At 37.8% G+C, this 22261-nt stretch overlaps 1 protein-coding gene across 3 annotated transcripts in view; it reads right to left on the reverse strand.

Annotated features, from left to right (window-relative positions):
* NR2C2 (nuclear receptor subfamily 2 group C member 2) overlaps positions 1-22261 on the reverse strand; it is a 100622-nt gene that overhangs the window by 67713 nt on the left and 10648 nt on the right. For 2 of the 3 annotated variants that reach the window (XR_003967041.1, XM_030307476.1), the window contains exon 2: positions 19575-19658. The exons of the other annotated variant lie outside the window; for it this stretch is intronic. Coding sequence is in view for 1 of the 2 variants with exons in the window: in XM_030307476.1 (XP_030163336.1) it covers positions 19575-19634 (60 nt within the window). In the remaining variant the exon portion in view is untranslated. The remainder of the gene's footprint in view (positions 1-19574; positions 19659-22261) is intronic. 3 annotated transcript variants of the gene reach the window in all.

Genomic DNA, 22261 nt, shown 5'->3' on the forward strand with positions numbered 1-22261 from the left:
TGCCTCAAATGTTAAAATATAAAACAAATATATTCTGAACAGAATGCCAATAAACTTGAAAATTTGACAAAACAAATTCTTAGAAAAAGGTGTAACTTATTAAAACTGAGTGAAGTACAAATAAAAAATTTGAATAGTCCTTTAACCATTAAAGAAACTGAATCAATAGTTAAAAATCTTTCCATGCCCTAGTAGTTTTACTGGTGCATTCTGTAAGCATTCAAGAACCAAAAAATTTCCAATTTTACATAAATTATTACAAAAAGTAGAAAAGGAAGGGACTTACTCCCAATTCTCTTTATGAGGCTATGCTAACCTTGATACCGAAACATAAAAAAAAATTTTTAACATTTATTTATTGTTGAGAGAGTGTGAGCAGGGGAGGGGCAGGGAGAGGGAGACACAGAATCCAAGGGAGGCTCCAGGCTCTGAACTATCAGCACAGCACCTGATGTGGGGCTCGAACCCGCGAACCGCAAGATCATGACCTGAGCCAAAGTTGGACACTTAACCAAATGAGCCACCCAGGTGCCCCCCAAAACATAAGAAAAATTAAAAGTCAATCCTACTCATGAACATGATAGACAATTCCTAAACAGAGTGTGAGCAAACTGAATCCAAAATGTGTGTGTGTGTGTGTGTGTGTGTGTGTGTGTGTGTGTGTAAATCATGTTTGAGATTACCCCAGAATCAAGATGGGCTTAAAATTACAAATCAATCTAATTCACTACAGTAGCCAGCCAAGAGAGAAATCATATGATAATTAAGGTGCCAGAGGGGGAAAAAAAAAGGTGATAAAATCCAACATTTGCTGAGTATAACAACTTTTCCTCCAACTGGGAACAGAAGAGAATGCCCTGGACTGATAAAGAGAAAAGGTTCATACAAACATCATATCTAATTAATTGTTGAAAGCATTCCTTTCAAGATGAGGAACAAGGCAATGCCACCTGTTCCTTCTATTCAACATTGTACTGGAGATCTAGCTAGGATTGTAAGGCAAGACAAAAACATAAGGATTAGAAAGAAAAAAAAATCCAAATGAACATATAGCGAAATTATTAGAATAAGAGAAAGGCTGCTCAATTAAAAAAATTATAAACTTGCATTTCTATATACCAGCAAAGTTGGAAAATAAAAAGTTTAATATACTTGTAAACAGCATCACAGAACATAAAGTATGTATTAGGAAGCAAATAAAAAAATGTTATATCTTTATGAAAAAAATAAAGAAAACAAGTAAATGGAAAGATCTGCCATGTTTATAGAAGTAAGAGAGTGATATGAAGTAAAGTTATAAGATCATATAGGGTAACAGCTTGATTTGATGCCACATATAAGCCCAAATTGTTGGAGAACACAGAAGCAGAAAAAGCTAGTCCTTGGAGAGAGGATATAAATTTGACTCTCAGAACAAAGCAAAGAGGAGTGATCATGTGTCCCCAGAAGGAGTTTGAAAGAGATGTTACTGGACAGCTTTCCGGTTCCATGCAGCCTGATCGTACATCCTGAGATTCAGTTCTGTGAATATCCTTCCAACAAATCTTTTTTCACTTAAGCAAGTTTGAGTGTCACTTGTACAAAGCATGCTCCCCCTCTTCCCTGCCTGGAATATACCCCACACCCAGATACTCACCAGGATCACTCTTACTTCATTCAGGTCTCCATTTAAATGTCACCTTCTAACCTTCTAAGAGTCTTCCCTGAATGTGCTTAGATATTGTCACTTTCTATCTCTTCCCTTTTCTTTATAGCACTTATCGCTCTCTTGACATTTTACTTTAGATGTTTGTTTCCTTCCCAACAGAATAGAAACTTCACGTGAGCAGAATGTTCATCTTGAAAATCAGAACAATGCCTAGTACACAGCACACTGTAAGCACCCCTTAACTACTTGTTGAATGGATAAATGAACGAGTATTTTTGGAGCACCTATAAGTCCATCAATGAAGAATTTCAATTCCAAGTACTTTTCTTGACTTCCAATTAAATACAGCAAATACATTTCACATGCATTTATCATCTCTATTCCTTTACCAAATCTAAGTATGAATAAAGGATAAAAAAAATGTACAGACCCACAAGGACAAAAAGGATAGTCAAGAAGAGGGCAGTGGATCACAAATACTAACAAACTTCAGGAAGACAGAAAACAGAAGATGGAATGGAAACCAACTCAGTGAGAGAACTTGGTGTGGTGCTGCCATTTCTTCTGTCTTTCTGTGCCTTTCACAGAACTTCCAACAGCGCTATGTAGAGACAGAGCATTCAGAGGTTCATGACCTCTGTGGTCCATAGGAACCACTATGAGGGGGACTCAGGAAAAGAACTTGCTATTTTCGGTGGAAAACCAGTGGCAGTTGCTAACTATGATGATTTTGTACTTTGGATCTGGATTTGCTGCACCTTTTTGTTATTTTTTTTTTTTAACGTTTATTTATTCTTGAGAGAGAGAGAGAGAGACAGAGAGAGAGAGAGAGAGAGAGAGAGAGAGAGAGAGAGAGACACACACAGAGAGACAGAGCATGAGCCAGGGAGGGGCAGAGTGAGAGAGGGACACAGAATCAGAAGCAGACTCCAAGTCTGAGCTGTCAGCATAGAGCCTGACACAGGGCTCGAACTTATGAGCTGTGGGATCATGACCTGAGCCGAAGTCAGATGCTTAACTGACTGAGCCACCCAGGTGCCCCATTGCTGCACCTTTAAAAAAAATTTTTTTTAAGTTTATTTATTTTGAAAGAGACAGAGACAGTGTGAACAGGAGAAGGGCAGAAATAGAGGGGGAGAGAGAGAGAATCCCAAGCAGACTCTGCACCATCAGCACAGAGCCTGACATGGGGCTCGAATTCAGGAAAACATGAGATCATGACCTGAGCTGAAACCGAGAATCAAACGCTTAACTGACTGAACCACCCAGGTGACCCTGCACCTTTTTTTTTTTTTTTAATAGTAAGACACCAACTGCTTAAGAAATAGATATGCTTTAATTAATCCATTACATAGATGTGAAAAGAAGCGTTTTATTTTATTTTTTTTTTTTAATTTTTTTTTCAACGTTTATTTATTTTTGGGACAGAGAGAGACAGAGCATGAACGGGGGAGGGGCAGAGAGAGAGGGAGACACAGAATCGGAAACAGGCTCCAGGCTCTGAGCCATCAGCCCAGAGCCTGACGCGGGGCTCGAACTCACGGACTGCGAGATCGTGACCTGGCTGAAGTCGGACGCTTAACCGACTGCGCCACCCAGGCGCCCCAAGAAGCGTTTTAATTAAGAGGTGCAATCTCTTTGAAAAACAGATCGAACTCCTGAATTCAACATACTCGTTCTATTTGTAAATAAACCTAGGATATGGATCCTTAATGCCTCTTTTCTGAAACATGGGATGTAATAATTGTGCTTACTTTTTTATTTGGGAAATATTCCAGTATTAGTTTGTTTGGTCGAAATAGGTGTGTGGATTTAGCTTCTTTCCTGGTTTTATTTTTTAACTTTTTAAAATGTTTATTTATTTCTGAAAGAGAAAGAGTGCACGAGCAGGGGAGGGGCAGAGAGAGAAAGAGAGAGAGAATCTCAAGCAGGCTACCCACTGTCAGCACAGAGCCCAATGCAGGGCTCAAATTCATGAACCGCGCGACATCATGACCTGAGCCAAAATCAAGAGTCTGATACTTAACTGACTAAGCCACCCAAGCACTCCTGTTTCTTGGTTTTAAACTTTGAGATTTTAATTTTTGATTAATTTGATTTCGAAAATTTGATTAATTTCAAGGCCAACAGAAGGGCTAGAAACAAACTAATTCCCACCTCAGAACCTTGTTAGTAATTTATGTTTATTTAAAAAAATGCAAACTTGACTTTGTTGTCCCACATGAAAAAGAGGAAGAAGTATACTTTTAGTCTTCTTCACTTGGAAGCAGTAAAATTGTTTTTCTTCATGAGTGATAAGTAATCATGAGGAAAACCAATACGGAGTGAAGTCCGAGAGCTTTTCTTTCCCTTCCAGACCTGTGATCTAAAACTAAAATATCTGCCTCGATAGATTTGCTATTGCCCAATACCAGTCTTGTTTAGACTGAATATGGAATATTTGGGATGAAATGCAACAGCACGTAAAACAGAATATAGAAATATTCCAAGTTCATTCTGGAACTTTAGTAGAAATGGACTAAAAGATGGTTCTGATTAGTAACTGTATCAGTGAAACAAATTTATATTATGGACAGCGAAATGCTACTAGCTACTTAAAAGGTAATGACTTAGTTCCTAGGGCTTTGTATTGGGGCAGGAAAAAGGTAGTTGCTGAATGTTTTAATCCTAGTTTGATCACTTTTGGAATTCCACTGGTGTTAGAACGCTGCAGGGCAGAGGCTATAAACTGGTGGTCTGTCTGAGCTCTAGACTTTTGGGTGATTGGGGTGCTATAGTTTTTAAACCAATATTTAAAAACTAGAATAGCCACAAGGAAGTCTCTATTTATGGATTCTTAAAAAATTGCTCTGGGTGGTTCTACATCCCTTCATGGAACAAAACAGCTGCCTAAATCAGTCCTCACCATAACATTAGATTTCCTATGTATCCCTAATGTTAAACTACTGATTTGCTAGAACCTTAAAAAACTTTTTTACCTCTCAGTTTATGTGATAGGGTGTATCTTTACACTCTTCACCATGTAACGACTACTTAAATATGGATACAATTAAATCTTAATAACCCAGCTTTAAAAAAAAGAAAAAAGGAAAGGAAAGAAACGAAACCAACACAGAATGAACAAAGCTGAATTTCAGGGCCTACAAAAGGGCTAGAAACAAACTAATTCCCACCCCAGAACCCTGGAAAGGCTCAGTACTAGAAGCCTAGGTCCCACAAAAAGCTGGGCTGAGAAACAGGCTGAAAACCAGGGGACTAGTTGACTATCTGTGGTGCAGCCAGGAACTCACCACCATAACAAACCACCTCCTCACTCACTACAAAAAAAAAAAAAAAAAAAAAAAAAAAAAGGAAGTGTAGTTTGTGGATAAGTTGAAACAAAGAGGTCCCAGCCCCAGAGACATCAAAAATATCTTCACGGGGCACCTGGGTGGCTCAGTCGGCTGTGAGTCCGACTTGAGCTCAGGTCGTGATCTCACACTCCATGAGTTCAAACCCCGTGTCGGGCTCTGCACTGACAGCTCAGAGCCTGGAGCCTGCTTCAGATTCTGTGTCTCCCTCTATCTCTGCCCCTCCCCTGCTCATGCTCTGTCTCTCTCTGTCTCAAAGATAAATAAAAACATTAAAAATTAAAAAAAAAATTAAAAAAAAAAAAGAAAAAAATATCTTCATGGCAAAGGAAGGAGTCCTGTCTTCCATTTTCAAAGAGGTAGATTAATAAGTGAAAGGATTGAAAGGTAAACTTCCAACTCCCTTTTCTTGTGCGATAGCTTTAAAACAACAAAAACAAAAGTATTGGCAACAAGGCATATACCCCTCAGACAGAAAACTGAAGAATTCTTTTTTTTTTTTTTTTTTTCCAACGTTGATTTATTTTTGGGACAGAGAGAGACAGAGCATGAACGGGGGAGGGGCAGAGAGAGAGGGAGACACAGAATCGGAAACAGGCTCCAGGCTCTGAGCCATCAGCCCAGAGCCTGACGCGGGGCTCGAACTCACGGACCGCGAGATCGTGACCTGGCTGAAGTCGGACGCTTAACCGACTGTGCCACCCAGGCGCCCCGAAAACTGAAGAATTCTTGACAAGAAAAGTGAATGGCTTCAGAAAAGAAACCTACCAATAGTGACATCTGGGGTCCCCTCCAAACAAAATGTGTGGGTGTCTATCTAATCACTCCAAAGTAAAGTCAAACCAAACTAGTTGACAAGCCTTACTCATACATATTTTTGTTTTTGCTTTTAGTTGTAAGTGATTCATTCTTAAATGTGAACCAAAAATAAGGTTCACTAACCATTTGAAGAAAGCTTCCATGAAAGGAACTAAAAGAAAAAGGAACTTGAATAAAACAGCAAATGTAAGAAGCAAAGGAAAATAAAAAGAGCAAAAAACACTCCAAAAACAAAACCAAAAACAAAACCAAACAAAAAACCCTGCAATTAACGCCCTCACAGAAATAGGACAAGCTACTGCATCCATGAGACAATATAAAGTTGCCATACAGTTCCATCCAGTTCTCCCACTGCCGCTCTGGCTCACCCAGGCCCTGGCTCTGTCTGGCTCACCCAGGCCCTGGCACCAATCCCAAAAGAAGGCCAGCTCTGCTGAAGGGCTGGAGTCAGGGGAGCCCAGGAGATCCAGGAGACTGTCAGCTAAACCTGCAGTGGAAATGAAGCTGAAAGGGCAGGAATGCATAAATCTCCACACAACAAAGTGCACAAAGGGAAAGGGTGAGGAAAAGGGAAAATGGTTAACCAAGAAACTAAAGACAGTTTTCTACTAAACAGAGAAACCAAGAATGAAGAAAGTCTGGCCTCTGATGAAGCAGGAGAGAAAGAGGCCAAGTCTGATTAATATCAGATAACCAGTCTTATCAGGGGTCCCTGTCTCCCTTCTTATACAATCCAGAGGAATATTTTTATCAACTATTTTGTAAATGTAAGTGTTTTTAATAGCTCTGGAAATGTCTTTAGGAAAGGAATCCCCCACCTCATCCCATTTTTAAAGCGTAAATGACTTTAAGGTAAAATCATTTGCTTGCTTATTTCTTGGTACAACCAGAAAACAGTGAGATATTAAATGTACAATGCTTTGATTATTTTAAGTGTCTGCTTAACATTCCACAGATGGTAGTTTTTATATCCTTTATACAAAGCACATTAGATGGCAATTTGGAGTCACACTTGTACATTTACTATGCCTTGATCATTAAAAAAAAAATTTTTTTTAATGTTTATTTATTTTTGAGAGAGAGACAGAGTGCAAATGGGGGAGAGGCAGAGAGAGGGAAAACAGAATCTGAAGCAGGCTCCAGGCTCTGAGCTGTTAGCACAGAGTCCCAACCTGGGACTCGAACTCAGACTGTGAGATCATGACCTGAGCTGGAGTTGGACGTTTAACCGACTAAGCCACCTAGCTGCCCCTACTATGCCTTGGCCATTTTAACTCTCTTCCCATGTTGTTTTTAGTAGAATTGTTTTCTATAGAATACTCCTTGATCTTGGCTCTCTTCCTGTCAGAACTGCTTGCACTATGAAACATCTTTGAGTAGTGCTGGTCCAGTTTTCCTAGTAACTTTATTACGGTGCTGTGAAAGACTGAAAATGTATGGAGTGGGTCTTATGATGTAATAACATCAACATTTGAAGATACTGGCAATTGATATTCTTTTAAGGAAAATTTACCTTCAAATTTTAAGCTTAAGAAAATAATCACAACTACCTGGCTCTTTAGATATTCAGTACCAAGATTCAGATCCTAAGAACTGTGTACAAATTGAAATGTCTGAGTACTGATCCTCAAAACAAACACCATAATTTCAATTATGAAAGAACAAGTTGCTATAAAAGAGGGGAGAAGTTCCTAAAAGTAAAAATAAGACAGCAAAAATGAAAAAAAGAGTTGAAGAAACAACACAACAGCAGCAGGAGCTGGGGTATTTACTATTTGCCACAACTGTACTACTTGCTCTGGGCCATGCTTTATATGCATTAACACATTTAATTCTCCCAGTAATCCTCTAAAGTATAAACATTAACCCCCATCTGACAAGTGGAAAAACTGGCATAGCAAGATTAAATGATATGCTCAAGCAACTGGTAAGGGCTGAAGACAGATCTAAAAAGTTTTTTTTTTTACCATTTATCCATTTCGGAGAGACAGAGCATGCGTGGGGGAACAGCAGAGAGAGAGGGAGACACAGAATCCGAAGCAGGCTCCAGGCTCTGAGCTGTCAGCATAGACCCCGACGTGGGACTCAAACACACAAACTGTGAGATCATGACCTGAGCTGAAGTCAAACACTTAACCGACTGAGCCACCCAGGTGCCCCTGTGAAGACAGATCTAAATCAGGAAATAACCCTGAAAACAGACAAAGTAGACAGAGTTGGAAATAGGAGAAAAGACGAGTAAATGAAAAGGTTAGTTTAAGAGATCCAAATTCCAATTAATTAGTTCTGGAAAGAGACTAGAAAAATAACAAAGGATGGGGTGCCTGGGTGGCTCAGTTGGTTAAGCATCTGACTTCATTCAGCTCAGGTTACGATCTCATGGTTCATGAGTTCAAGCCCCGTGTCGGGCTCTGTGCTGACAGATCGGAGCCTGGAGCCTGTTTCGGATTCTGTGTCTCCCTCTCTCTCAGCCCCTCCCCTGCTCATTCTCTCTCTCACTCTCTCTCTCAAAAATAAATAAACATTAAAAAAAAATAACAAAGAACAAAAGAGAACTGGTATAAAATAATTTCCTAGACTGAAAGGACTTTCTGAGTACCAGTATAAGATATGAAAGAATAAGTACATTAAGAGGTAATGTGAAATTTCAGAATGACAGGGATGAAAAAAATCTTAACAGGGGTGGAGGGGAGTGTAAAATCAAGAGAGAATGAAAAAGAAAGAAATAGTGAAGAGAGAAAAGGAGGGGGAAATAGACAGAAGGTCACCAGTAAGGATCAAAAATACATATAGCCTTCTTAAAACCAACACTGAAAGCTGGAAGACAATAAAGTGATGCCTCAAAATCTGAGGTAAAGTTATTTCTAAAAACTCTGATTTCTATTCCTAGTCAAACTATCCATCAAGCATGTGGGGGTAAATAAAGACATGTTTAGATATACAGTTGGCCCTTGAACAATGTAGGAGTTAGGGGTGTCAACTCCCCACGCAGTTGGAAATCCACATATAATTTTGACTTCCCTGAAACTTACCTACTAAAAGCCTACAGCTGACCCAAAACCACCCTGATAACATAAACAGTTGATCAGTACATACTTCGTATGCTATATGTGCAACAACAACAACAAAATCATAAGGCAGGGGGCACCCGGCTGGCTCAGTTCAAAGAGCATGTTACTTTTAATCTCAGGGTTATGAGTTTGATCCCCACACTGGGTGTAGAGATTACTTAAAATCTTAAAATAAAAATTTTAAAAGTAAAAAAAAAAAAAAAATCACAAGGAAGAGAAAATACATTTACAGTACTGTGTTTACTAAAAAAAAAAAAAATGCACAGATAAGTAGAACTGAGCAGTTCAAATCCATGTTATTCAAGAGTCAATCGTGTAAGATGTAAAAAGAATTCATCTCTGATGCACCCTATGAAGCTACTGGAGAATTTTTCCTTCCCCCCCCCCTTTTTTTTAAAGGAAAAAACATGAATTAAAGGAAACAATCCAAAATAAGAGAGAAGTCAAGGACAACAGCTGTGTAGCAGGTTCAAAAAGCAATCAGTAAGTACTACAGCAAGAGGTCAGAGGGCTTTACAAGGAATGTTTTCATGAAAAAAAAAAAAAAAGGAAACTGAAAATTCCTCTGATGTAACTGTACAGAAAACAGGGTTTTAGAATTTATTGGAGATACTAAGAAAAGTATGTGTACCAGTTTCCTAATTGGGTAATAGAACATTAATTAATGCAAAGAGAATACAATTTAATGAGAAGATTAAGGGGGGAAGAAAGATGGGAATGTGAGGTGCCAAATGAAAACTAAAATTTCTTCATCCATAATGGTAAGTCGAAAATATCTAATACCAGAAATGAAAGCTGGAAACATTACTACTGATTTTGCAGAAATAAAATGGATTCTAAGTGAGTACTATGAATAAGTGCATGCCAACAAACTGGGCAACCTGAATTAAATGGGCAAATTTCTAGAGCCATACAACCCTATCAACAATGACTCATGAAGAAGAGAAAATCTGAATAGATCTATAATAAGAATGAAACATTAATCAATACCTCTCTCAAAAAAAAATTAAAAAAAAAAAAAAAAAAAGGCCCCGGACCAGTCCAGGTGAATTCTAGCAAACATTTAAAGGAGAATTAACGACAATTCTTCTCAAATTCTTCCAAAAAAAATGAAGAGGAAGGAACACTCCCCAATTTATTCTATGAGGTTAGCATTGCCTGACATCTGAGTCAGACACACATTACTACAGCCCAGTATCCCTTATGAATATCAGTGCAAAATTCCTCAACAAAATACTAGCAAATTGATATCAGCAGCTTGTTAAAAATATTATATACCATGACCAAATGGGATTTATTCCTGGAATGCAAGGATAGTTTGACACATAAAAATTAATCAGTTAAATACACCACATTAACAGAATGAAAGGGGGAAAAAAAAACCCCAAGATCATTTCAATTAATAGAGAAAAATTATTTCCCAAAACTCAACACTCCATGATAAAAACATTTAGCAAAGCAGGAATAGAAAGAAACTAACTTGGGGGCACCTGGGTTGCTCAGTTGGTTAAACATCCCCAACTCTTAATTCCGGCTCAGGTCATGATCTCATGGTTCTTGAGATCGAGCTCTGCACCAGGCTCTGCACTGACAATGAGGAGCCTGCTTGGGATTCTCTTTCCTTCTCTCTGCCCCTTCCCTGCTCATGCGCTCTCGCTCTCTCTCTCTCTCTCTCAAAATGAAGGAATAAACATTAAAAAAAAAACAACCAACTATCTTAACATAATAAAGGTCATATATGAAAAAACCCACAACTAGTATCCTATTCTATGACGAAACACTGAAAACTTTTCCTCTAAGATCAGGAAGATAAGGATGCCCTCTTTTGCCACTTCTACTAAACACTGTATGGGAAATTCTGGCCAGAGCAGTTAGGCTAGAAAGATAAATACAAGATTACACACACACACACACACACACACACACACACACACACAGAGAAAACTGAATATCCCTTTCTCTCTCTCTCACAAACTCTCATAACTAATGAACAATTCATCAAAGTTGCAGGATACAAAAAGAACACATAATAATCAGTTGCATTTCTATACACTAAGAACAATGATAAAAGGAAATTAAGAAAACAATTCCAAAAATAACAAAATGCTTAAAAATAAACTCACCCAAAGGAAGTAAAAGACTTCCTGAAAACTACAGAACAGAGCTGAAAGAAATTAAATACATAAATAAATGGGAGACATACTATGTTTATGTATCGGAAGATTTCAAATTTTTAAGATGCCAATATTACCCAAAGCCATCTAGATTCAATGTAATCCCTAGGGATTCAAATCCCAACAATGTTTTTTATAGAAATGGAAAAATACACTGTAACTTTTATATGGAATGTCAAGGGACCCAAATAGCTAAACCAATCTTGAAAAATTAGAACAATGTTCAATGTTTCACACTTGCTAATTTCAAAAGTTACTACAAAGCTACAGTAATCAAATCTGTGTGGTAGTGGGATAAAAACAAACATACAGACCAGTGGAACAGAACAGAGAGCTCAGAACCTTGAAGATATTATGCTAAAACTAAGCCAGACACAAAAATACAAGTTCTATAAAATTCCATTTACACAAAATAGAAAAAGTAGTCAAATTCATAGAATGGTGGCTGCCAGGGGCTGGGAAGAGGGGGAAGAAGGGGAGTTGCTGCTTAGTGGATACAGAGCTTTAGTTTTACAAAACAAAAAAGCTGTGGAGATCCACTGCACAACAATGTGAATAAACTTAACATTACTGTGTATATTTAAAGATGGTTAAGATGGTAAAAAAAAAAAAAAAAAAAAGCCCAGAAATAAATCCATGCATATATGTCAAATGATTTTCAAAAAGGATGCCGGATGCTAAGACCACTCAATGGGGCAAGGACAGTTTTTTCAACAAACGGTGCCAAGAAAACTGAATATCCACATGCAAAAGAATGAAGTTGGCCCCTTTTGTTATTCCATAGACAAATGGGTTACAAACCTAAACCTAAGAGCCAAAACTATAAAACTCTTAGAAGAAAATATAGGAGAAAAGCATGACATTGGATTTGGCAATTATTTCATGGATATGACACTGAAAGCACAGGTAACAAAAGAAAAAAATGGATAAACTGAACTTTGTCAAAACTAAAAACCTTTTTGCATCAAAGGACACTATCAAGAGAGTGAAAACAGGAACGCTGGGGTGGCTCAGTTGGTTCAATGTCTGACCCTTGATTTCAGCTCAGGTCACGATCTAATGGCTGTGAGATTGAGCCCTGTGATGAGATCTGCCCTGTGTATGGAGCCTGCTTAAGATTCTCTCTCTGCCCCTCCCCTGGTAGGGTGCATGTCAAGCTCTCAAAAAATCAAACAAACAACAAAAAAAGGAAGATAATTCTTTTTTTTTTTTTTTTTAAAGTAAGCTCCACACCCAAGGTGGGGCTTGAACTCACGACCCTAAGATTAAGAGTTGCATGCTCTACTGACTCAGTCAGGCACCCCCCAAAAGGAAGAAAATTCTGATACATACCACAACATGGATGAGCCTTGAGGAGATTATGCTAAATGAAATACGCCTATTAAAACTTACAGATATTATATGATTCCACTTATATGAGGTACCTAGAGTAGTCAAATTCATAGAGAATACGGTGGTTGCTGGGGGAGAGGGGAAGAGGGAATGGCAGTTAGTGTTTAAGGGGTATAGCTTCAGTTTGGGAAGACGAAAAAGTTCTGGAGATGGATGATGGTGATAGCTGCAGAATAATGTGAATGTGAATTTAGTGTCACAGAACTGGACACTTAAAAATGGTTATAATGGTAAATTTCATATTTTACTACAAAAAAACCCAAAAAACAAAAAACCCTCCTTCCCCAAAAAAGGACGATGTCTAACACTGAGTTAAAAAACAAAAAAACAAAAAAACAACAACAAAAAAAAACCAGGGTAAGTATATTTTTAGAAATAAGGAGTTAAATAACAGAAAAAAATGAATTTAGAGAGGGAGACTTGGGGATAAGGAGGGGGTAGGGGTGGTTCAGGAGCTTGCGGTTTCCTATTTCAAACCAAACACAGTACTGGTCAACTTTTAAATCTATGTATATGTACTACACTTTGACAAGAAAATTAAAACTTAACTGTCCAGTTTTTAAGAGGGCAGAATAACAGAATTTAATGTAATGAGTTGGTCTTTTCAGGACACTGGAAACCTGAAACCTGAGCAATGACTTTGCTTTTTCCCACTTGAGTATGTAGCTCTGCCAATACAGAGAGCTTTGTTCAACAACTGGGAGAGCCCTATGTTTTTAAACATCCCCTTGCACGGATGTGCTGTTTTCTCCAATGGTGATGCAAGCCATGATGATAAAAAGAGTAATGGGATCATAAGATTTTAGCTATTTTCTCAGTGGTGACAGGACCTTCCTATTTGAAGAGCATCTGATGATTGAGAGGCCCTTAGACAGCCCAGGGCCCAGGAAAAGGCCTTGCCAAGATCTGTGAAGCCACCTCACTTCCGCTGTGTAAACATACACTCAACTTACAGTTTGGGTGCATGAATGGTCTCTTTCTACCAGTAAGTAACTCAAAGTGCTTCAACAAGTTAACTCCTAAATTTCTCTGACTCAACACATAGAGTTTAAAACTGTCTTTCTTTCATTTAGGCAATATGAAGAAACACTGAGTCTGTGTGTTTTATATTTCCAGCTATAGAGGGAAATCTTTAAAAAAAATTCATTTATTTCATATATGAAAAGCAAAACTAATGCTACTATTAGATATGATTCAATCTTCCACTGCTATAGTTACAATTCTCAACTGTTAACTATCCCTTTTTTAAAAAATTTACCACACTGTTCTTTATCAAGTTTCATAGTCAACACAGATTTTGCAGGAGGTTGAATTTTGCCATGCTTCTGACACTGACCATGGGAAAAAAAAATCATAAATTTTGTTGAATTGTTTAAATAAGAGCATTACAATTAAAACTTGGAAAATGGGGGTATAGAGACAATTTTCCATAACCTAGAAAACTAAAAATACTATTAACATTTAAGGTATTTAAAAAAAAAAATTTTTTTTAACGTTTATTCGTTTTTGAGAGACAGAGACAGAGCATGAGCGGGGAAGGGGCAGAGAGAGGGAGACACAAAATCCAAGGCAGGTTCCAGGCTCTGAGCCATCAGCACAGAGCCCGACGTGGGGCTCGAACTCACAAACTGCAAGATCATGACCTGAGCTGAAGTCAGTCACTCAACCGACTGAGCCACCCAGGTGCCCCAACATTTAAGGTATTTTAAAAAATGAACTTAATGGATAGTGATTAAAGGCCTGGATTCTGATGTCACTCACATATGAGTTTGAAACCTGACAAAGAAGTCCGTCTATTTCTCAGTTTCCTCTTATTTAAATTGGGGAAAATAATACTTTCCTGGTAGTGTTAATGGAAATATTAAATGAAATGATAAACTGAGCATAATACCTGGCACATGGTATTACATAGTACATGCTATATAGCTATAAACATTTAGTATAAATACTTTACAAACTGGAATCAAACTATATACACAATTTTTTTAAAACATAGTTTACTATACATGTAAATCATGCTTTAGTATTTTGGAAAGTATGTAATTCTAATTAATAAGTGAAAACGATCACAAATTCCTTTAGTTTTTTTTTTGTTTTGTTTTGTTTTTTTTTAGCATTTATTTATTTTTGAGAGGAAGAGAGAGAGAGAGACAGAGCATGAGAAGGGGAGGGGCAGAAAGAGAGGGGGACACAGAATCTGAAGCAGGTTCCAGACTCTGGGCTGTCAGCACAGAGGCCGATGTGGAGCTCGAAGTCTTGAGTCCTGAGATCATGACCTGAGCCGATGTCAGATGCTTAACTGACTGAGCCACCCAGGTAGGTGCCCTTTGGTTTTATCTTGCAAAATACTTCCTAATTTTGGCAGTGGCATCTGGTTGCTTATGTACTGTTTTTTAAAAACAGTTTTACTGAGATATAATTCACCTACCAAATAATCTACACAGGTGAAGTATACAATTAAGCGGTTTTTAGTATATTCGCAGATATATGCAACTATCACCACAATTTTAGAACATTTTATTACCTCAGAAAGAAACCTCTTTAGGTATCACCCCCATAACGCAGCCCTAACCAACCACAAGTCTACTTTCCATCTCTGTAGACTTCCCGTTTCTGGACATATTAATGGAATAATGCAATATGTGGTCTTTTGTGACTGGCTTCTTCACTTAGTATAATGTTGTCAAGGGTCACTCATGTTGTTAGCATATGTCAGTATCTCATTCCTTTTTATGGTTGACTAATATTCTACTATATGTATATACCACATTTTGTTAACCATTTGTCAGTTGATGGACATTGGCTGTTTCTACCTTTTGGCTATTTTTAATAATGCTGCTATAGATGCTTGTGTACAAGTTTTTGTGTGGACATACGTTTTTGTTTCTTTTGGGTATATACTTGACCCTTGAACAACACAGGTTTGAACTACATGGTTCACTGATGCACAGATTTTTTTTTCCCATAAATTCTTTGGGAAATTTTTTATAGATTTGTGACAATTTTAAAAAACTCATACATGAGGCACCTGGGTGGCTCACTCAGTTGGTTAAGCATCTGACTCTTGATCTTGGCTCAGGTCATGACCTCACAGTTCAGGAGTTCGAGCCCTGCATCAGGCTTTGCACTGACAGTGCATAACCTGCTTGGGATTCTCTCTCTCTCTCCTCCCTCTCTGCCCCTTCCCTGCTCACACCCTCTCTCTCTTAAAAAATAAACTTGAAAAAAAAACCACAAAAACTTGCACATGAAATGCATAGCCTAGAAATACTGAGAAAAAGAAAAAGCCAGCTACTACTGTAAGAATATAGTATATAACACATACAACATAAAAAATATATTAATCAATTTTTCATGTTGTTGGTAAGGCTTCTGGCCAACAGTAGGCTATAGTTTAAATTCTGGGGAGTCAAAGTTATAAACAGATTTTTAGTTGTATGGTGGTTGGCACCCCAACCCCTGTTCAAGGGGTTCAACTATATACCTAGGAATGGAATTGCTGAGTTATATGGTAAGTGTGTTTAACTTTTTGAGGAACTGCCAGACTGTTTTCCAAAATGGCTACACCATTTTACATTCCCACCAGCAATATAGGAGGTTTCCAATTATTCCATATCCTCACCAACACTTGTTATCTGACTTATCCATTCTAGTGGATGCAAAATGTTATCTCTTTAGGGTTTTACTTGGAGTGGAAATTAGTGAAACAGAGAATACATAAACAATTGAGAAAAATCAATGAAACCAAAAGGTGATTCTTTGAAAAGATCAACAAATGAATCTTTAGCTAGACTGACCAAGAAAAAGATTAAAATTACTACAATCAGAAATGAAGAGGAATTGCTACTGAACTTAGAGAAATAAAAATGATTATAAAGGAATACTGTAAACAACTGTATGCCAACATATTAGATAACTTAGATGAAATGAACAAATTCTCAAAAAGACAAACTACTGAAATGGACTTGAGTAGAAATAGACAGTATGAATAGACCTATAATAAGTGAAAAAGACTGAACTAGTAACCAAAAAACTACCTGCAAAGAAAAGCCCAAGTCCAGATGGCTTCATTGCTGAGTTCTACCAGACATTTAAAAAAGAATTAAAGGGGCGCCTGGGTGGCGCAGTCGGTTAAGCGTCCGACTTCAGCCAGGTCACGATCTCGCGGTCCGTGAGTTCGAGCCCCGCGTCGGGCTCTGGGCTGATGGCTCAGAGCCTGGAGCCTGTTTCCGGTTCTGTGTCTCCCTCTCTCTCTGCCCCTCCCCCATTCGTGCTCTGTCTCTCTCTGTCCCAAAAATAAAATAAACGTTGAAAAAAAAATAAAAAATAAAAAAAATAAAAAAGAATTAAAACTAATTCTTCATAGACAATTCCAAAAGACAGAGAAGTCACACAGTCTGCACGTGGCAGGGTCAGGATTCAAATCTAGCCATCTGACTCTAGAGTCTACAGTCTTGACAACTATATTAAACTGTCTCTCTGAATAACTGAGTAAATTTGAGGACATTATAAGCCATCAAGTTGTTACTTTGTATTCTCCAACTTTCGTAGTTAACCTTGGTATTTGTGACTTATCTGGTCTATAGAGAAAAAGGTGATCTATGGACTTGACAGAATCATTTACATGACTGACAATGTTGCTGTATTGCATTTACGGAGCAAAAGCATGGCACCTACTAAAGCTCTTTATACGTTTTTATTTCAATGACTTCTCACAACAATCCCATGAGATAGGTTATTATTATTCCCATTTTCTATTTGAGGAAACTGAGGAACAAGGCAGTCACCCAGAGAGCATATGGAAAGGCCTGAATTTAAATCCCAGTCTGTCTGGTCCCTGTAGATCCTCTTTTCTACTATGGAAAGCCTGTCCTTTCCTATGTACTCCTCTAGCATGGCCTGTCTCATGCCTGACCCCCATGACACAGGGCCCTTGTAAGTAGACAACCCACACTTATTTACTCACCTGTGTGCCCTCTCTGGCCCACAGGCAGAGAAGGGGTGTGCTCCCTCATTGTCTACTGATCGTATGAACAACTATCCAAAAGTGACTGTTAATAACTCAATTTAGATACTTCACTCCCACTCAATTACTACTTAGTACTGAAATGATGGAACTGTAGGCTCTCTTACTGTTTCAGAACATCTAATATTATAGTTATTATATCTAGTTTAAAGTTATTAAGCTCAAAATTTCAAAGAACACAATACACATACTTATCCACTAAACTAACTGCAAAGAAATCTAGGGAATATTTTAAATAAGATTGCTTTTGTGCTCCAAAGGAAGAATGCCTTCTATTATTTTGGAAGTGTCCTAAAAATGCACATTTTTTGCCATGGGAAATAATAGTTGCACTAATATATGAAATTCCATTTCCTTAAGGAAATAAGGTATCTGACAGAAAATTTTAGCTAGCAAAGTTTCTGATCACATACACTATTGGTTACTATAGATTACTACTGTAAATTCCTATACTAATCTCTTCCCCTAAAGAATTAATGATTCTCCTAGTAATCCATACATCAGTCTCCAAAACAGCTGGAAACTGTATCAAATGCAAAATAACCCTAACTATTTGAAAAACCAACATAATGATTTCCAGGCTAATTATTCCTACTATAAACTAAAGCAACAAATAAACACAGGCATTTTAAACCTAATACTTCCATAGCTCTAACAACCCTTTCAAAAATATAATATTAAAAAATTTATGAAATCTATCTGCTTTCATCTTCAGTGAATATTAATCATTATTTACTGGGGGAATATGGCCCTTAAAGTTAATGGTTGATCCAAAATTTAGAAAATCTGCTCACAATTTTTATTGGTTTAAACTGGAATGTGTGTACTTACTTTTTATCTTTTTAAATTCTTTCTTTAAATGCTCATTTTTTGGTAAATTTGTATTTTTGCCTTAGAGATATGAATATTGGTTCAAAAGTACAAATCTGAATCCTTCTAATAGTTCCTGGTTACAGTATGATGCATGATTTACTGAAGGAACTCTGGAAGAAGTGAAATAGAACTAGATCAGTGTAGCCTTGGCTAATCGCTTCTGTCGTTGAGCCTTGGTTTCCTCACCTATGAAATGGGAATAATGATCATACCAACTTTAAACGGTTGTTGCATGGACTAAAGCCCTTGCATAGGCCTGGTCCAGAGTGAAAAGATTTGGCCCAACTTTTCTCCTTTACACCTCAAGTTGCCCGAACATACCAGCTATTTCATGTCACTGTCCTGATGTGATACAGGTTTCTGACTTAGGATGCCCTCCCCAGTATCAGCTGCAGAGTTCTTCATCCCACTTCTTTGGGTCTGATAAATGTTTACATGTTATTCAACACCCCCTCCAGGATCACCTTCCTCACATGGAGTTACACTTCTCACCCTGATTTTCAATTACTCCTTCACTAGGCTCTGAGACCACTATAGGAGGACCAATGGCTCATTTACCTCCAGATTTCTCAGCACTTCCCCAAATCCCTAGCACATGGTAGTTGGTCAATAATGACTGCAAATTGCACTGAACTGGGTTTTCTACCATATCACAGTATTAACAAAGTATCAAGTATGCAAGAAACTAAGACAGAGGCTTGGAGTTAAAACTATAATCACAAATTTGATTAACTACTGGATTCTTTTTGTTTCTGGTTTAAGGTAAGCTTTTTTTTTTTTTTTTTTTTTAAGTGTATTCATTTATTTTGAGAGAGAAAGAGAGAGACAGCACAAGCAGGGGAAGGGCAGAGAGAAAGAATCCCAAGCAGGCTCTGCACTGACAGTGCAGAGCCTGACACAGGGCTTGAATTCACAAACCGCGAGATCATGATCTAAGCCACAATCAAGAGATGGACACTTAACTGAGTCACCCAGGCGCCCCTTAAGGTAAACTTTTTAAAAGTCACCTTATTGTATGCAGCTAGGCCACCCTCCTCATGTAAAGAAATGTTAGGAGTAAATGTTCTTGTCGTCTTTTTTTTCTTCCATGGCAGCATCCTGCTTTGGATTCGGACTTCATGCTGACTTCATTGGGACTGTTTTCAAACAACAGAGGACACGGATGTACTTTTCCTTTCAAAAGCAAGGGTGCCAGCTATTGTGCTAGCCCCTGTCACTCACCTCAGCCACCTGCTGGGTCCCCACTCTGTGCTGAACCAGCCCCTCCATATTTGTAGCCATGGTGAAGCAAGATCATTAGAGAACCTGTTTGGAAAGATGCAGCAACTTCTATCAGGTGGGGAGAAACCAGGCTACTTGAAAAATATCAGAAATCAAAACTCATCTTTGGTAGTGTCTTGTGCAGATTCTACCCTCTATAGAAGACACAGTTACTAGGCTAAGCATATCTGGATATGCTGCACCAGCTTCTTCAATTACAGGTACCAAAATCAACTAGCAGAAACATTTCAATTTGGAAACAAGACTTCCCCTGGAATTATCAAGACCCTTGGGTTGTAACAGCTTGGTTCACCTCTCAGGGAGGTGGGAATCACACCTTTTTGGATAGCTCCCAGTCACATTATGCTGAAAAAGAAGGTGGCTATCTGAGAAAGGTGTGAGATCAACCTTAGATACAGAGCACTAGATTGCTATCATCAACTATACTTCTGTTACCAGCGGCAATGTGAGGAGCAAAACCCTGCCCAGGTGCTAACACACCTCACAGGTTGAAAGGCAAACACCAGCACTAGCAAAGAAGTAAGGAGACTACATTACTAAAGTGGGCTAAGAACATGGTACCCATAAATACATCAATGTATGTTTTAAAGTCCTCATTAATTTAGAAAATGAGATATTTCAGCTTTTTATTAATAGAAAAAATAGTGCCCTCATTTGTAAAAATTGAGGAAAAGCATCTATAGACCAAAAAGTGTGCTGGTCTCCTGGGTCAGGATCAATTGAATGCAAAGCACTATTAATGAAACAGCCCCCACCCCCTCCCCCCGCCTGGTGTCTTCAGGTCTAAAGACACAGCTCCCCTAAATAGTCCCTAAACCCCATTCCAATAAGTCTTCCACAAGAATTCAGGATAAAGAGATCCACTTTGGATCTAATTCCTGGACAAATCAGAAAGACTTTATTATTGAATGCACAGGTCTCATGGTGAATAGGAGAAAAAAAGCTCTTGTGTAATTTTTATATAATTTATTTCCAGCAATACATATAAAAACTATATAGAACCACATGAAGTGTGTTATATACACAAATGCATACACAGTCCATTTGCTTGGCCCTCCCTCAATCATAAACTGGACAATGCAATTTTATAAAACACTTTCCAGTAGTTCTTAACTAAAGTATTTCAAGCACTGATCTCTTTGAAACTTTTTTACTCTCTGGTAACTTTCCATATTATTCTATCTACTATTAAATATCCACATCTATTATCATTAATTCTCTTTCAGATTATTTTATTGCCAAAATGGCAATGAGAAAGAAATGGAGGCATGAAACTGTGACTGACAAACATAAAAGAACTGGCCCCTGCCTCCAAAGAGTCAAAATCCTGTGAGAGCACATACTGTACCACCTGCTACAATGATACCAGGTCACCAGTGTCAGTGATTCAGAAGAACACTCTGGTCTTTTTTCCCAGTTATTGTTTGGTTCCAACTAACAGGAAAGGAAGAAAAATGCATCACTTCACGGGTACCAGAAAATCTACTGACTATTATTAAAAACACAATTATTGGGGCACCTGGGTGGCTCAAGAGGTTTAAGCTTTTGACTTCTGCTCAGGTCATGATCTCAGGTTCCTAAGTTGAGCCCTTCATCGGGCTGTTTCCTGTCAGTGTAGATCCTAGAGCCTGCTTTAGATCCTCTGTCCCCCTCCTCTCTCTTTGCCCCTGCCCTGCTTGCGGGCTCTCTCTCCTTCTCAAAAACAAAAACAAAAACAAACAAAACCCCACAATTATTGCATGTGAAAAGTCTAGAGTTCTAATCTTTCTTCTCAAAACAGTAAATAAGAACTCTCTAAGGAATCAAATGGATAAATAACCAATAGGTATTTTATATTAAGAAATAAAATCCAAACATGCAGATGTAACTATTAATTTAATCACTTTTAGGATTGTTAGAATTTCTGTTGCTGTTATTGATGCAGTTTGATAAGAAATATATGAATTTGAATATTATAGAAATATTGTTAGGGAAATATTATTGAGTAGTATAGAAATAAAAAATACTAGAAAGGTGTAACTTTCTATTGGGTTTCCCTAAAAGAGGTAGCTTGATCCTTTAAGTTTTGAGCTGAAGTGGATTTTATAGATGACTGCCTGATGGAGACTTTGTAACTCAGAAAACTTTCTGTAATGACTCAACTTTAACATTAAATTTGCAGGACCAATTAGTCTCAGATAAGGAAGGGGGAGAGGGAGCTGTCCCAAGATACTGCTAATGACCAGTGATTATAGATATTAGGTCATAGAGAAGTAGTAGTTAACCTGTTTAGCTTAGAAAAAGTAAATATTCTGGATATTCTAAATATTAAACTAAACATCTCCTACCCTGTGGCATGTTTGTTTACTTTCTTTATGCTGTCTTTTGATGAATGGAAGTTCCTAAATTTAATAAGGTTGAATTTATCAATATTTATTTTACAGGTTGTAACTTTTATGTTTTATTTATGAAAATCCTGTCCTACCCTAGGGTCATAAGTATAACTTTATGTATTTCTTATAAATGTTTAGGAGTTTTGTCTCTGTCCCTCACATATAAGTCCTCAATCTACGTGAAATGGATTCTTGAGCTTGGTGAGAAGGATCCAATTAATTTTCTTCCTGTGCGGATAGTCAATTTTCCAGCAC

The sequence above is a fragment of the Lynx canadensis genome, chromosome A2 (genome assembly GCF_007474595.2).
Source record: "Lynx canadensis isolate LIC74 chromosome A2, mLynCan4.pri.v2, whole genome shotgun sequence".
In the NCBI taxonomy this organism is placed as follows: Eukaryota; Metazoa; Chordata; class Mammalia; order Carnivora; family Felidae; genus Lynx; species Lynx canadensis.